Raw genomic sequence first — 18,575 nt, 5'->3', positions numbered from 1 at the left:
TATAAACCATTTCACACTAATGGATTAGAAAGGGAGAGGGGTAATATATATCAAGAGAAAATTTTAAATAGTGTCAGTGTCAGGAATTAACCCAGCTGTAGGTTATGGCACTGTGCCTAACCAGAGTGCCATAGCTAGAGCACACAGTGCCGCCATTGTTGCTGTATCAGGTGATGAAGGGCTCAAGACTAAACACAATAAATGGTACAATCATAATTTTATTTGAAAAATACATTTGCAGGTGTTAAATACAATACAGATGTACAATGATTGTAATACAGAGAATATTGAGGTATGAGTTGGCGACTACCACCACAACCAAAGGTTCCTACTATCATTTTACCACCACCACCACTACTACCATCACAAGTAACAATTCACCAGCTCACCACAAGCACCAACACTGCCACCTCACCACTGCCGCCAGTTCACCACAATCACAAAGCTCACTACCACCAGCACCACCGCAACTCAGAGAAGAAATGTAGACATTTACATACCACAGAGTCTATCACAGATTAAGAAAGTAATTAGAAACAGAGCAATGCAAAAGATGTACAGTGACCACAACACAGCAGTTGCAACATCAGGATCTGCGGGTTGGTACAAGAATTCAACGAACTATGAACAACTTAGTTTGATAAAAGGGAGCAGTAGAGCAACAGAAGTACACTTACATCGCATCAGGCTCGGATACCCATGTGCATGGGAAATAGGCTTACAGGTTCCGGAAGATGAGAGGAAATGTCAGCACTGTGGAGAAATGCCCGACAGACCACTGGAACATTATCTAACACAGTGCACAGTTACAAACCCATTAAGATTTCAACTTAGATTCAACAGAGCAGAAGAAGTTGTTAAACACATATGGCAAAATCTTACTAAAGCGACCATACGAGTAATAAATACTCATACTCCGCCCAAGTAAAACAGAAACAAGCAACACTTAGTGGGCCAGCCAGAGACTTAGGGCCCGCGCAGGAATATCCCTGGAGAAAAAAAAAACAAAAAAAACAGCACCACCATTACTACTACCGCCAAGTCGCCAGCCCCATCACAAGAACCAGTTCACCCCCCCCCCCCCACCACAACAACAACCACCACCACAACCTCCACAAACTCACAGACATCTCATCACCACCATGTTTTCCTACCACCAATCACTCGCGACAGGCTGGGAAGATTTGGGGTCGTACCATCATTTGCAACTGGCTGAGATAAACCCACTTATCGGCCCTCGGTTTCCAGTAGTATGTCCTTAAGTTACCGTGGGAAGTGGTAGGGAAAAACCAGCTGCAAGCCCTGTACCACCATCCGCCTCCCTCTCCGTATATCCGAGCACAGGAACTACCTGTAGGGTGATATATGAATGAGAGAGATTTGGTGATCTATCTACATGTTTACACACCTACATGCGCGCACACACCAGTATCCACATGCATGTACAAGAACGCATTCATGACAGGAAATGCATTACATGATTTAAGAGTTATTCATCCCCGTCGTTCATTAATGAATTAAATGATTATATATATATATTTATAAATTTCCTCACCTCAAGAAAGGAACAGTGAGATGTTCAGTGCAACCAAACTTACCTGACCAGCGGTCATGATCTCTATCGTGGGTGGAGAACCTCATATCACTGTGGTTGAGGTGCTGTACAAGTTGGTCCCCCATGGTACTCTTCTCTTGGTACTCGTTCACCAGCAACTGGAACCTGGGTCACGGTAGGAAATGGTGTGGGGGGGAACCAGGTATCACATAGGTAGCTCTCAGTTGAAAATCGCAAGCAATCATTTAGAAATTTCATATATAAACATATGCTCATAGAAAGAGTCGAGTTTGATTGATTAGTTTTGCAGTATGGCGTGAAGGTGTCACCACCACCATTGTAAAAGCTTGTAGGGCTACTACTTGCGACAGCAACACAACTACAAGCATCACCGTCAGTAACACAAGCAGTAGCATTACAAGCAACACAGCAGCACAACCAACTAGCACTATAAGCAACATAACCCTTAGCACTTCAAGCAACACCAGAACCGTCAACAGTAACGCAACACCAGCAACAATATCAACAATAACAGCATCAGCAGCAACAATATCAACAATAACAGCATCGGCAACAGCAACATTAGCAACAGAAACAGCAGCAGCGCCAGCAAAAACATCGGCAACAGTAGCAGCTCTTGCAACGTAAACAGAATCAAGAATCAACGTTAACAGCACCAGGAACAGGAGGAATATCAGCAACACCCACAACAGAGGAAAGTAGCCAGACTCACCCGGTACTCTCGGCTTTGACGCGGAAGATGGACCAGATCGCCCAGCCGGGTTCACCATGCATGTTGGTGGCGGACAGCAGCAGGGTCTGGGGCGAGGGCTTGGTCAACTGGTACAACCACTCCAACCCTGTCACACATGGTAATATAGACAGGCAGAATGCAGGACTGTTTAGTGCAGGCTCGGTGCTACATATAGCCTTCCCGGCTTGGTGCTTTCTTTTGATAATTACTTAGTGCGGGCTCGTTCTCCTGCTTGTGGGCTCGCTAGATAGTAGATCGAAAGAGTGAGTAAATCTGGTTACTCCGTTCATGCACGTCATTAATTAGATGACGAGGCATCTGGCTACCTGAAGAATCATCATTACATATAGACAGAGAGAGGGAGAAAGAGGCAGAGAAATAGACAGAGACAGCCAGAGAGACAGACAGACCCATACAAACAGAGAGGTAGACATAAAAATACATTAATAGATAGACTGGCTAACCCAGGCACCGCCGGATATTATATATAAATCTCAGATTTTGGTTAAGAATCGAAAAACAAAACTTGCAAATTTCCAAACGATACAAAAATAGGAATGGAAATAATTTCAGAACACCAAGTCATTACAAAATAATCTAGATTTTTAAAGTGGATGAAAGCTGGGCAGATGTAGTTTAATGCTGAAACGCGGGTTCTAAGGCTAGGTAATGATAACGAGTTACTAGATATCAGCAATACATAAATATACGAAATAAAATATAATAAAAGGATTTATTTCTAAAATCGTTAACAAAACGGTATCTAATAATGTTCTTCAGCTGTATCTTGCTCCTGTTAGGGAACATTTAGAATGTGTAGTTCAATTCTGGTCACTTGTCCCCAGAATGGACAAATTCACATGAACACATACAGAGAAAGATAACGATTGATGGATGGAAATTAAGTCACCCTAGCGGTAGCACGGGCAGGAGTAGCCCTTAACAGGAAGGATGACGAGGTTAATCTCAGGAATTAGAAACATTCTTTGTGAAGGGAGAAAGAAAAGAATAAAGAGAATAAGAGAAGACCTGTTGGCCTATACGAGGCAGCTCATATTAACCCAAACCTACTCAAATACATGTCTACTCCACAACGGAAACAAGACATGACCGCACCTTCACTACGCTACCCGGCAACCTGCTCCACAACTCTTTCCCCTGAACATAGAAATGAAGTTGATTTTACATTCTTGAATTTCAATCTCTTAGAAAGTCATAGAGTATGGGTGACATGCTTAATGTGTACGGATGGCCGAAAGGATATAATATGCGAAGGATGGATGTGAAGTGTACGGATGGATGAAAGAATATAGTCCTATTTTATGCTGATAGTATTATCATAGTAATATATTATCAGCACAAAATAAGACTCGAAACGATATATATAAATTGGAGAATTTACTTTCAGGAAAGACATGCGTAAATATTATTTGGAAACAGGGTTGTTGATTTATGGAACAAATTACTGGATAACGTTAATATGAGATTGCTGAATTGTTTCAAGCGTAGGTTAGACATATATGAATGAGTTTAGGTGAATGTTAATAGAAGGTGTCTCGTAAGGGCCAATTGCCATTTTACAGTTTTCTTCTTATATTGTCTCATTCTTATATTCCTACGTGAGTGAGAAGAGGAGACACCAGGGTGGAAGACAGTAGTCAGTGGAACCAGCAGTATTACCTCTTACCTAACCAATACTCCGTGGAGATGTTACCGAAGCCAGTCTTGTACTGCGTCCAGTCTTTGGCGAAGCTCACCTGGGGAATAGCCTTCTTGTCTCTCTTGATGAACACCGTCCATCCTCCTGAAGAACAGGTGAACACAGTCATTGTAATATAAAACGTGCCATGAAGTAGCTGATGTGATATTTGGGGGTCAATTCAGCTATTCTAATAACAGTAATATGGGTACTTTTACTGATAAGATGTTTCTAGCTTATTTATTTATTTATTTATATACACGAAGGTACATTAGGGGTTAAGAGAGAACATAGAAATGAAGTTGCTTTTACATTCTTGTAAAGCCACTAGCACGCATAGCGTTTTGGACAAAGCTAAATTTAAATGTAAAACCAATGCTTCAAGGCACGGTTTAGCTTGACCTCCAAGTCACTAAAGTACATGAAGGGTATATTGGACTTCGTGCAGATTAAAGGGAGTCAATAAATTTGATATGTACAAGTACTAGCCAACAATGGATGTTGCACATTTGGGCCACACCTCCAGAAGAGGGAGATGAGGGGAAAGAGCGAGGGAGAGGAAGGGATAGGGGGATGGTAGAGGGGGGAAAAAGATGGGTGGGAGAGAAAGATACTATCCGGAGTCTCTCGGTACACTAGAAAGGGTACCCGGCAGTGCCCAGGATAGTCTGTCTCTTCCACTATCCCACTATCCCCCATTCCACCCCTATTTTTTCTTCCGTCTCCCTTCCCCCCCCCCTGCTTTTCCACAACCACATCTTCCATCGGGAGAACAAGTTAGACTAACCTGCCTTACTCTACTGAGTTCCTCGTCAATCGGCTTCCAACTGGAGTTGTGTGTGAGGGCGCGGCTGACATAGCCATTGACTATACTCCACTTGTAACTATCACGACATTCTCACTCACTACTAGCATTAAGGCACATTCCTATGTTGATTCCCTGAGTGTAGACTGCAGTATGAACCCCACTATTCCTTTCTGAGGCAGCTTACCTTCACTCTCCAACTCTTAAGTGAAACGCAGCACGGAACTTGGCTTAAAGACATCCTTTAAACTGCGATACTATCACCTCCATCATGAATTATCTATTATAATCATGTCACATTATTCGTCCCTCCCTGTTGGTGAAACACCTGACCCCCGTTGTTAGTCATGTCAAACCAGGCAGACACTTGCTGACCCTCTCTTGAGATTACTCACCTCCGTTGCTAGTCATGTCACACCAGGCAGACACTTGCTGACCCTCTCTTGAGATTACTCACCTCCGTTGCTAGTCATGTCACACCAGGCAGACACTTGCTGACCCTCTCTTGAGATTACTCACCTCCGTTGCTAGTCATGTCACACCAGGCTGACACTTGCTGACCCTTCCTGTTGGAGAGATCACAAACTCTTAGGGTAAATAAATCAGACAAACTGTCAACCCCAGAAATTCTTGAATACTGACACATTTCGTGACGAGACTTATACATGGCTTCACAAACCTGCTGTTTTATTTCAAGATGACATTGATCATTCAGAAAAGAGAAGGATGCACTGATTACATTTTTCTGGACTGCCAGAAATTTCCACATTATTCCACCCTGCAGGCTTGTTTTCGACCCTGGCGAAAGGAGCAAGGTGATATATTGGGTAACTCATTTGGGAATCTGTAGTCATAAAAAGGTTAAGAATTACCTGTCCGGTTTGATGACGTAGACACCATTCATCCTCGCTCCCCGGCAGTACAGTTCAGCACAGTCTTTGGCTGTCTTCGCCCTGATAATAAAATAACATTGAAATTTCTTCGACTCGTTATGCCTAACAGCCTGATCGATTTTGCTGATCTTAAAGTATTTTGAATTTAGTTCTCCCTTAATAATATTAATATCTTATATTGACAAAATGAATTTCTAACTTGGCCTAGTTTTAACTGGCGGACAGTACAGAGAAATCTAAATATCCCTAAATCTGGATATTTACGTTTCTAAGTTAGTTTTGATTCAAATTTAAGAAAATCACTTATAAATACCGTATTATAATAAAACTCTTACCATTATATAAGAGAAAATACAAAGATAGGCTATAAACATACATACACACATGCATACATATATATATATATATATATATATATATATATATATATATATATATATATATATATATATATATATATATATATATATATATATATATATATATATATATATATATTCACCACTCCCTCTTTCAGAAGTAACACAAAAGCATGATGCGCTAGGGTAGGATGGGGGTAAAAGCCTGGGGCCAGATTCACGAAGCCGTTACGCAAGTACTTACGAACGTGTACATCTTTCGTCAATTTTTGACGGCTTTGGTTACATTTATTAAACAGTTTACAAGCATGAAAACTTCCCAGTCAACTGTTGTTATTATTATAAACAGCCTCCTGGTGCTTCGGAGTTTATTAACTCTTTAATAATTGTAAACAAAGCCCCCAAAGATTGAGCAAAGATGTACAGGTTCGTAAGTGCTTGCGTAACTGCTTCGTGAATCTGGCCCTAGGAGTCGAACAGCACAGTTTACCTTGTGAACAATTTGTGAACACTTCTCTTGCATTCCTGGTGTTCCTTTTCATCTATGCGACTCATTTCATTTTTGGCACTAATAATTTGCTGTGCCTTTTTTCCTACTTCATTGTTTAGAGTCGTGTTTCCTGCTCGTAAGTTTCTGACCTCATCTTCGATGACGGAGAGTTGGTCTTCAACAACTTTCTTCTCCTTCTTCGCGAGGCAGAGTTGGTCTTCAACGTCTCTCATGTTATCCTCCATAAGAGACAGATGGTCTTCAATCTCTCTCTTTTCCTTCTCAAATTGTAAGAGGTGGTTTTCAAATTCTTTTTTACTCTGCTGCAAGAGTGAGAGCTGGTCTTCAACATCCCTCTTCTCCTTCTTCAAGAGTGGGAGTTGGTCTTCAACAAGTCTCTTCTCACTTTCAGTCTTATTGTTCATCTCTTGCAGCTGTTGGACCATTCTCTCTAGTTCAGCGATCCTCTTCGACGCCTTCGTGTCCCTCTCCTGGGCTTCCATTTCTGCGAGCTCCAGCTCTCGCTTCTTTCCCTTCACCTGTTTGGCGTCCTCCTCCGCCTTTTGAATGTCGGCTTTCAGTACACGTATCTCCTCCTCTAATAAGCGAATATCGTCTAAAGTCTTCCAGTATTCTTCCTCTACCAATTGAATCTCCTTTTTCAATTGAATATTTTCCTCCTTAACCAGCCTCGCATCCACCTGCACTTTACGAATCTCAGCCTTCGCAAATTTCGCATCCTCTTTTACTTGTTGAATGTTGGCCTTTAGTTGTTGATTATCCTTTTCAAGGCGTTCTCCGTTGTTATGGCTCCTGCTTTTCTTCTCAACCAAATAGAGCTGTGTTTTTAGGTAAGCATTTTCCTCCTTTAGCTGGAGATTTTCATCATCGTGAGCTTTGTGGACACAGTCCAGTTCCTCCAGTTTGTCGAGTAGGCGGTGGGTGAGGTTGTCCCTGTCCTCGACATCTGAGAAGATATCACATATTTAGCAATATATTTGGTATACTTGAATTTAAAATTGTGTATGCATAAATTATTAATCTTTAAAGAATTTGGCAGCGTCACTGATAATAGTTCTGGTCTCACTGCTAAATTATCAATCGTTCTTTTAAGTAATTCAGCTTATGTATACCTTGCAACGGTTGACTTTAACAATGTTTATGTATTCATGAAGTGCACTCGTGCTCTTGTGTGTTCTGCAAGACGTGAAGAGTATTTTAGGCCCTGAAGTGCACTCCTGGCCCTGAAGTGCACTCCTAGCCCTGAAGTGCACCCCAGGCCCTGAAGTGCACTCCATGCCCTGAAGTGCACCCCTGGCCCTGAAGTGCACTCCAGGCCCTGAAGTGCACTCCAGGCCCTGAAGTGCACCCCTGGCCCTGACGTGCACTCCTGGCCCTGAAGTGCACTCCAGGCCCAGAAGTGCACCCTTAGCCCTGACGTGCACTCCTGGCCCTGACGTGTTCTCCAGCACGCGAAGAGCACTCCAGGCCATTAAACAAGTAGCTTTCTTCCTACCCAACCAACTATCAATATATTCACAGCAGAATTGTGTGCTCTGTACCAAGCTTTACAAATAATAACCACACCACCACTTGGGGAAATACACAATCTGCAGTGACTCCAACAAGTGCGACCAAAGTCATCACATACTGCTCAAACACATGTGAAGAGCTAGTACATTCTTGCTTACTGCTTCTCCAGTAACTTCTTTAAAAGGATATAACATATTCATACAATGAGTGCCAGCATATTGTAGAATTGGCAGATACACGCTACAATTAACACATCACACATCGTCCAATTCCTTGTATAGTACGAAAAGGGGGCCAATAAAATGCATCACCCAAAACATTGCACATAAATGGCAAACATCATACTCTTCCACATACTTTTGAACCGTAAAAAAAGACGGGTTAACTTCGAAACACATCAGGTATAACGACAAATAGCTATAACAATGACCAGACTAAAGCTCCACTGCCGTGTTCTAGGGACAATTGAACATTATCTCCTTCACTACTGACATTATAGCGCAAAAATCAATTTCAAACAAAAATTTATCTCCTTCAAAATGGCCTTTAATATCGAGTACATAGTATGGAGGAGGAGACTTCTCACTACATATAAAATACCAAACAGTCAAAACATTGGCTATATATCTCCAGTCAACCAAGAAATTAGGCTATATTTGTGCTCTTAGCAAAACCTAAAAACTTCAGACTGATTATCAGACATAGAAAACGTAACCTTGCAACAAAGGAAAGCAGCGAACAGCTGACACCATAAACAAAACATCCAGACCTCTTTAACAAGTGCTGCAACTCTTAACTCATAAAAAACTATTAAAGCCTGGCCAAATCAACATTAACGCTCAGTTGTGACACATCTCCCACATTTACCACTCATACAGTTATCGAGAAGAGAAAACCTTCACGTAAACTCATCATAAACTAGAAGGATAGGTGAGGGTAAGTGTTTTAGTTCTGCTGGCAATTATTTGTACGTTCAATTCGTGGATGAAGTATTTGGCGAGGTGTAATTTGAACACAGAAAGCTCTAGAAAATCATTGGAGCAGGGCGGGGGATCGAACCAGGAAGCATGGTTCAAGAGAAGTTCGAAAGTAATCAGTTGCGAGTCCAGCCCGCGGTGCTGGTGACGGAAGGTTCATTGTTGTTTGATCCGAGAGCCGCCTGTGTAAATTGTGCTCGTGGTACGGAAACAATTTTTCATCGTGGAGGCGAAGGTTGAGGCTATGGCTGACTTTGGTATGTTATCTTCGAGTTATGTTGATGCTTTAGTAGTTGCGTAATGCAAGGGCGATGGTAGAGGCAACAACTGTTTGGGTTTTAAAGTTTTGGAAGACCGCTACACTGAGGCTATTTATGACTCGTGTTAGCAATGACTGAGAATGGGTGGTGGGTAAGCGGGGGTCTTGTGGGCCAATTGTTAATTTGTTATCGATATGGATGTGAGTGTGCGGTGGGACAAGATAACTGGCAAACATTGCGTCAATTCTTGTGATTAAATGTGCGATTCCTAGGTAGTATAGCTGGGTTCGTTCTAAACTCTGGGTCGAATCCCGGGCGGGACAGAAATGGTCGGGCACGTTTCTTTTCACCCAATGCCTCTGTTCACCAAGCAGTAAAAATGTACCCTTGAGTTAGGCAACTGTTGTAGGGCAGCATCCTGGGGAAGGTCGGTAGTTCGACCTTGGGGAGGGGGGGGGCATCTCGATATAAACCTAATATATACAGTGCATATATATCTACATACAGACTGCCTGTCCCCGAAAAAAAATTATTAAAATAAAAGTAACAAGTGTTAAGGGAAGACACATGAAGTAGATTTAAAAATCTCACGAAAGGGAAGTCCAAGATCTGCTTGATGGATCAGTTTAGTGTACTAAGGAGTGCTTAGTTCCGCATTAAACATCCTTCAGTTGCTAATATCTGATTTCCGGTATGAATTATAGTGTAATGTACAGATGTCACTACAAAATTCCACACTTTTCGAAGGAGAAACCGTTCATTAAACTCCTTGAAAGGAAGTCCACTGAACTCTGTTTCACTCTACAAATAAGAAGAAAGCATTCTCTCATCTCGAGAAAGAAAATGAAAACTTGCAAATTTATGATGAAACTCTGGAATGCGTTTCCACGTTCATTTCCTTTTAAGATGTCAGCTCTACCAAGAACACCGAGGATCAACTCGTAGGATCATGTAAAAAGCCATCTAGAATATAAAATAAATCTATAGCAATTCCCCAACCTGCCAAAACATCAAATCGTGGTTAAAAGGTGTCTTCCCAGAGTTATTGCCAAGAAAGATTTGTGCTAATTATTGGGGGAAACGAGAACACCACGAAGGGGCCCCTCGCCGATCTATTTGTTACCTTATAGAACTTGCCTTCTGATCAACCCCGCGAATTCATACCTGCGGGGGAGGATTGACCATGTACCCGCCAAACACACACCGAAACTACGACGTTGGTACAACGTTCGAACAAGTTTTAACACTTCCTAACCAGTTATAACAACCAATATAGCAAGTTGTAACAACGTTCTAATACGTCATAAACACGTTAAGCCAAGATGTAACAACTTTATTACAAGTTGTAACAAGCGGAAAATAGAGACAGTTTCGGTTTGTGTTTCCAGGGTAGGATTTAAATAAATTCGGTGGAAACAGGGTTGTTGATATATGGAATTTAATAACTGGAATTACCTTTGTTATTCTTCTCTGTATGCGTTCAAGTGAATTTGTCCATTCTATAGTATAAGCTAAAACTTAGCTTCATAATATATCTGGGACTTAACAAGAGGTCCCCTTAATATAACACACCCCTTCCCTAGAGCTGAAGAATGATATTAACGTCTTGTTGCTAACACTTCTATAGATAAATTCCAGTAGCCTATGTCAGTATGTTCATTCAATGGATAAATGACGCTGCCCAGTAAACATGCCCTCTTGTGTAATATAAAAATTTAGTCTGTCAGACACGAGTCACAATGTATCACACAGAAGTGACCGTAAACCTCATCATTAGCTTTCCTGTGTTTCAGAGCTGCTGCTCATTCATTCATTCATTCATTCATTCATTCATTCATTCACAAGTTTATTATTTCTTCCAGAACGTCCCAACGTCGTACATCAATCATCACTGTCTCGTATGTTAGTATAAAACTTTTAGTGTTAACGAAGGCTTTGAAGGTTGGGCATTTTATAGTAATTTTTGTTTTTTTCAACACGAGGAACAAGTTTTTTTTTTTTTTTACATCTTATTAGCTTGCTGTACCCATTTTTTTACTTAAAATATTGAGTCGAACACAGACATATTTTGAGTGAATACTGACATGTATATCAATCCTTACCTTGTGTACCACTCTCATCATCAAGAGTGAGGTGAGCGGAGAGCGCATCAGTTAGGATGTCAACATTCTCCAACAATGCATTTATACCTGAAAACAATTACTACAATTGAGATCGTGTCGTGTTATTTCTGTGATCTCTTGTATACTGGTGCCTTTTGTTTACACTCATATATAGGAAACAAATATATTTACTCATTAAATACGTCACAAGGAACTGTAACAAATATCTTGGTTTACAACTTACTTTCATCGACGCCTCGCTGTTCGTCCTGTATTTGTTTTATAGCATCCTGGGCCAGGTCAGAGTAATCTCTCTGATCGACCTTGTTATCCGGGAGAGCGGATACCAAGAGAAGAGGCAGTAGCCAGGCAGGCACGACTGCCACCACCGCACACACACAACCCGCCTGCATGACTGCTGGCTGGATGGCTGGTAATAACTCGCCATACTAAGTACACACGCGCTCAACGCTCACGAAAATAAATCTTACAGAACCTCGAAATTATGTTAAAATATATAGCTTGTTCTTGCACAGGTATTTATATAGTGAATTTGCTACGAATACTTGTTACAAAGAGGAACCACTATGAGAGCAGAATGAAGGTAGATTAGGGAAGAATTGATGGTGGAAAGGTCCCCCCCCCAATCAATTCAAATCTCTCCCCGCTCATTCCCACCCCTCCACCACTAACCCCCCACCCGGCCCTCCACCACTAACCCCCCACCCGGCCCTCCACCACTAACCCCCCACCCGGCCCTCCACCACTAACCCCCACCCGGCCCTCCACCCTTCCACCACGAAGTTATACAATGTTTGTGATGTAACTATAGGGTGCTTTAACAGGCTCAGGTTAATCACCTTCCGTGGGTAGGTGCATTTCACTTTTGTAAACGCACATTAATGACATTATGTAAAAAAAGATACATCGAACACTTTATGTAGAACAGACGTAAATCTGTGTTTCTGTATGTAGGTTAGAATATAATTTTATGAGCACTGCAATTACCTTCTGTGGTTGATTGTTCAATAAAACACTGAACTCTGATAGGTAAACCTGCCCCCCCCCCCTCCCTTACGCTGGCTCGCACCCCGTCCCTCCCTAACACTGGCTCACACCCCCTCCCCTAACACTTTTTTTTTTGGGGGGGGGGAGTAAAGAGGAAGGAGAGGCATAGGTGAAGGGAAGTTTAGAAGTGGGAAATACGATGAGAGGTATGAAAGCAGGCGGGCTGTCCGCCTTGCTGACACGATGTGTGGGTGTTGGCAGCTAAGCTAAGCTGGCTCCCTCTTGTCAGGGAGCTGTGAGTGTGTGAGAGGTTCTTCACATGTGTTTCACCATATATGGATGTCTATAGATGAATACTGTGTAGCATTCATATATGCACACTCCGATGCTTCCGCACATGTTCTGTTTAAGGCTCTTTATTTTATTATTATTATTTATTGAGTTTATACCTATATGCATATACACAAACTTTACACATATACACATACTCAATTTTTCCAATTATTGGGGGAAGGATTTCTGGTCAGTATTTCATCTGGGAATTATGTACTGTGGGGCGGGGTTTTTGTCTAGTAAATCGTGGCTCTTGGGCCACCAGCTGTGGGAGCGGGGCGTCTCATCTTGGAGTAACCTGTGTAACATTGGGTCCTCCAACATTTCGATGGTGTTCCACAGCCTGATGGCTTGGTGCTGCAGTCTGATGTTTAGTGGCTGTATGTTCAGGAGTTCGTGGAGCTCCTGGATTGTCTGATCATATGGTGGACGGTATTTTGCTGCTCTCCTTAGCGCTTTATTTTGCACTGCTTGCAGTTTTTGCATGTTAGTTTTCTTTATGGTGTGTAGTGGTACTGGGGGATACTCTAGATGCGGCCTAACTAGAGCCTTATATAGGTGGATCTGAATGTTTGTACTGAGGCTTCGTGATCTTCTCAGTTTTCCTAAGGCTGCTTTGGCTTTGTTTAGTCGGTCCCTTACGTGAATTTGTATCCCTGTTCTATTCATCATGAATCCCAGTATTCTGCCTACCTCCGCATATTGGATCGGATGGTTGTCAAGGATAATGGGGTCCGGGTTTCTTTTCGCATTGTGTATTATCTGAAACTTTTGTTTGTTGGTGCTAATTTTCCATTGCATCTCAAAGTTGTTTGAGTTCAATTGCTGCCTTGGTCTTGTCGGCTAGTAGCGGCTTTGATGGGCCCGGTTGGCATATTATTTGGGTGACATTGTCAGCGTATGTGATGTATTCTCCATGTTGGGGTTGGGGTAGGTCAGCTGTATATATGTTGAATAGAGTGGGGGGGAGAGGCAGCTTCCTTGTGGTACTCCACTTTTCAATTCTATTACGTCACCCAAGTAGCTGCCGATATTAAGCCTAGCAGTTCTGTTGTCTATAAAGCTGCAGAGAGTAGCAGTAAATCTCCCAGGAAGTCCTAGCTCAGATATCTTATACACTGGTTCACACCCCCCTCCCTCCCTCCCTGACACCCGCTCACACCCCCCTTCCCTCCCTCCCTAACACCCGCTCACACCCCCCCTCCCTCCCTCCCTAACACCCGCTCACACCCCCCCTCCCTCCCTCCCTAACACCCGCTCACACCCCCCCTCCCTCCCTCCCTAACACCCTCTCACACCCCCCCCCCTCCCTCCCTAACACCCGCTCACACCCCCCTTCCCTCCCTCCCTAACACCCGCTCACACCCCCCTTCCCTCCCTCCCTAACACCCTCTCACACCCCCCCCCCCCTCCCTCCCTAACACCCGCTCACACCCCCCTCCCTCCCTCCCTAACACCCGCTCACACCCCCCTTCCCTCCCTCCCTAACACCCGCTCACACCCCCCCTCCCTCCCTCCCTAACACCCGCTCACACCCCCCTTCCCTCCCTCCCTAACACCCGCTCACACCCCCCTCCCTCCCTCCCTAACACCCGCTCACACCCCCCTTCCCTCCCTCCCTAACACCCGCTCACACCCCCCTTCCCTCCCTCCCTAACACCCGCTCACACCCCCCTCCCTCCCTCCCTAACACCCGCTCACACCCCCCTTCCCTCCCTCCCTAACACCCGCTCACACCCCCCCTCCCTCCCTCCCTAACACCCGCTCACACCCCCCTTCCCTCCCTCCCTAACACCCGCTCACACCCCCCTCCCTCCCTCCCTAACACCCGCTCACACCCCCCTTCCCTCCCTCCCTAACACCCGCTCACACCCCCCTCCCTCCCTCCCACCCTGACAGCCGCTCACACCCCCCCCCCCCTCCCTGACAGCCGCTCACACCCCCCCCCTCCCTCCCACCCTGACAGCCGCTCACACCCCCCCTCCCACCCTGACAGCCGCTCACTCCCCCCCCTCCCTGACAGCCGCTCACCCCCCCCTTCCCTAACACCCGCTCACCCCCCACCTCCCTGACAGCCGCTCACCCCCCCCCCCTCCCTAACCCCTCCCACCATTTGAATGTTACCTAAGCCACAATGTTTTGCTTAAGCTGTTGCAACATTAATAAGGTTTTAGCAACATAAAATAGTTTTGTGGTTACGTTGTGTGCGTGCCCAGGGCGACCCCTCCCCCCCACAGCCATCAGTCGCCACCACCCACCCCTCGCTTGTCCTACCCCTCTCCCTCCCTAGGGCCTCGTAGCCTGGTGGATAGCGCGCAGGACTCGTAATTCTGTGGCGCGGGTTCGATTCCCGCACGAGGCAGAAACAAATGGGCAAAGTTTCTTTCACCCTGAATGCCCCTGTTACCTAGCAGTAAAATAGGTACCTGGGTGTTAGTCAGCTGTCACGGGCTGCTTCCTGGGGGTGGAGGCCTGGTCGAGGACCGGGCCGCGGGGACACTAAAACCCCGAAATCATCTCAAGATAACCTCAAGATAACCCCCCCCTTCCCCCCCTTTTCCCTCCCCCCTTCTTCCAAACTCCATCCCAGCCACTCTCACTTTCCTTTCCAGTCCAACTTCCATCCCCTCCTTCACGACTTTTCTTTCTCGCCCCCTTCACAATTGGTGCCAGAGGTAAGAGTGTTAAGCTAGTGGAACGAAATCTCGCAACCTCAGAGGATAGAAGGAGCAGAAGGGCGCTATGATTACAATGATTTTCTATGATTTTCCTGCCCGAAACGCTATGCGTAATAGTGGCTTTAGGCATTGTATGTACTAGCTCTATCTATAAATTCATCAATATTTGTATCACCTTGTATGTATGTACTTTACCTGAATAAACATTTGAATTTTTTTTGACAAGATACTGAGGGGGAATAGATCAAGTGTACAAAGATAGCCTCTTGAAATTGACAGAACGTAGAACAAGAGGAGACGGGTGGAAGTTGGAAACGCAAATGAACCGAAGAAATGTAAGGAAGTACTTATACCCGGCCTCCACCCCCAGGAAGCAGCCCGTGACAGCTGACTAACTCTCAGGTACCCATTTACTGCTAGGTAACAGGGGCATCAGGGTGAAAGAAACTCTGCCCATCGTTTCTCGCCGGCGCCCGGGGTCGAACCCGGGACCACAGGATCATGCGTCCAGTCTTCTGGCCGCTCAGCCACCGGCTCCCTAAATCAATCAAAGCCTCCCTGCTATCAATCAACCACACACTCACCCCCATATGTTTTCCCCTCCCCCCCTCCCTCCAACCCTTTCTTCCCTCCCTCACCCCTACCCACCTACGTTTCCCTCCCACTTCTCCCGTTTCTTCCTCCCACAACCACCCGTTTTATCCACCTACTTCCGTCTTCCCACTGCCCACCCCCTCCCACGTCCTCTTATTCCAGCTTCTTGTGAGCGATCCCAACGTCAAGAGACCGTTGACCAGACCACACACTAGAAGGTGAAAGGACGACGACGTTTCGGTCCGTCCTGGACCATTCACCAGTCGATTGACTTGAGAATGGTCCAGGACGGACCGAAACAGAAACGTCGTCATCCCTTCACCTTCTAGTGTACTGGTCTGGTCAACATACTTTTGCCACGTTATTGTGACTCATCGCCTGCGTCAAGAGACCGTTGTACTAAAAGTGCCTTATCCTAACCCGCCAGAGGACCCACGAAAAGAAATACGGGACATTATGTCAATTTCGCGAGCCGTTACCATTTTTTTTTATTTCTACAGTCTTTGGCCGTAGGTGAAATATACGTCAAAATGCGACGTGCTATTATAAGGACGGGTTGAAACACTATTCCTACTCATACCTACCAACAAACTAATCCAGTAATAGCACAAGCAGTGTGCAAGCTAGTGTAACATAATTGAAATTTATGAAAAATACCATTAAAACGAAAAATAAAGTAAAGACCGCGCGCGCGCCTTTTTGGGGGGCCTGACAGCGCTTCGGATTCGTAGTCCTGAGGTTCCGGGTTCGATCCTCGCTGGAGGCGGAAACAAATGGGCAAAGTTTCTTTCATCCTGATGCCCCAGTTACCTAGCAATAAATAGGTATTTGGGAGTTAGATAGCTGCTACGGGCTGATTCCTGGGGGTGTGTAACAAAAAGGAGGCCTGGTCGAGGACCGGGCCGCGGGGACGCTAAGCCCCGAAATCATCTCAAGATAACCTCAAGATACGGTACCTTGAAGGAATCACAAGGACAGCAGGAATCATTACTGACTCACGAGCCGCACTACATTAGTTCCTGTAGATTTACTCTCATGCTGGAATCTCTTAAAATTCAAGTGCGTATGTTGGCAGCTGAAGATGCTGAAGTTTACTATATTCAATAGTTCATCCTTAATGCCATAAAAAAAGTGTGTCCAATTATTTACACGAAAATCCACCTTTCAACAACTTCATGTGACGAAGTTGTTGAAAGAAGAAGAAGAAGAAGAAAAAGGAACGAGAAAAAATGGAAGTGTAAGCTTATGTTAGGTCAAGTTTGTTAGAAAGTTTTGAGCATTTAAGTATATACTGTGAAAGTGAAGAGTCAACAGCAACAAAGCCAGAACTCGAGTTCATGTTGGGTAGGTTGTGTATTAGAGCAGATTCAACGAGACGGCGTCTGTGTTGAGTAGAGGCAGGAAAGATTATTTTGGAGGACCTGACCAATCAATAGGATGATTAGAATCCCTAACATGACAGAAGTCTGTGTTTAGTGTTACAGCAGTGTTAAGTCTGCTGACAAACAATGCTCTCTTCTGTCATGTTAGGGATTCTAATCATCCTATTGATTGGTCTTCCTCCAAAATAATCTTTCCTGCCTCTACTCAACACAGACGCCGTCTCGTTGAATCTGCTCTAATACACAACCTACCCAACATGAACTCGAGTTCTGGCTTTGTTGCTGTTGACTCTTCACTTTCACAGTATATACTTAAATGCTCAAAACTTTCTAACAAACGTGACCTAACTTAATAAGCTTACACTTCCATTTTTTCTCGTTCCTTTTTCTTTCCATTGTTTTCTCTTACGATCTCTTGCTTATTCCTACTATTTTTCCCCTTCTTATTCCTTTTACTATCCCCTTCTTTGTGGGTCGTATAAATGTCTCAGACCCTGTTGGAATATAACCAGTCTGTCAATCGGGTCAACCCAAGTGTTGCGTTTCCATGCGTTTCCAAAAGGGTCGCCCATGTTGGAATCGGTGAACGCCCTAGTAATATTGTTGAAAACATCTTAATAACTTATTAAACCAAAGGTCTTTTTATGTCAGAAGAACGGCAGAAACTAGGTCTATATATGAAAACTCTTTCAGGACAAAATTTAAAGTAAAACTAAAGATATTTGTAGTTGTATAAAAGTTGCATTTTTCATCGGTCGTAGAGCCGGAAATCCGCAATATTCATCTCAGAACAATGCTTATTTCACGCAGAATCGTTAATAAACGTAAGATTTTTATACGTCTCAAGAAAGATGTATAAAAATCTTACGTTTATTAACGATTCTGCGTGAAATAAGCATTGTTCTGAGATGAATATTGCGGATTTCCGGCTCTACGACCGATGAAAAATGCAACTTTTATACAACTACAAATATCTTTAGTTTTACTTTAAATTTTGTCCTGAAAGAGTTTTCATATATAGATCTAGTTTCTGCCGTTCTTCTGACATAAAAAGACCTTTGGTTTAATAAGTTATTAAGATGTTTTCAACAATATTACTAGGGCGTTCACCGATTCCAACATGGGCGACCCTTTTGGAAACGCATGGAAATGC

The 18,575-nt window shown here is 44.0% G+C and overlaps 1 protein-coding gene across 1 annotated transcript; it reads right to left on the bottom strand.

Annotated features, from left to right (window-relative positions):
• Positions 1–200: 200 nt before the first annotated feature.
• Positions 201–11,878, bottom strand: LOC123772686 (angiopoietin-2). The gene is made up of 9 exons (XM_045765993.2): positions 11,672–11,878; positions 11,428–11,514; positions 6,556–7,522; positions 5,686–5,766; positions 5,333–5,379; positions 3,997–4,113; positions 2,289–2,415; positions 1,599–1,720; positions 201–1,351 (listed from the first exon to the last, which is right to left on the bottom strand). Exons 1-9 carry the CDS (start codon positions 11,838–11,840, stop codon positions 1,161–1,163), a joined length of 1,908 nt encoding a protein of 635 aa, XP_045621949.2. The 5' UTR covers positions 11,841–11,878; the 3' UTR covers positions 201–1,160.
• Between the last annotated feature and the right edge of the window lie 6,697 nt (positions 11,879–18,575).

Source organism: Procambarus clarkii, chromosome 50, assembly GCF_040958095.1.
Source record: "Procambarus clarkii isolate CNS0578487 chromosome 50, FALCON_Pclarkii_2.0, whole genome shotgun sequence".
Classification (NCBI taxonomy): domain Eukaryota; kingdom Metazoa; phylum Arthropoda; class Malacostraca; order Decapoda; family Cambaridae; genus Procambarus; species Procambarus clarkii.
This window is presented reverse-complemented; position numbering and strand designations above follow the sequence as displayed.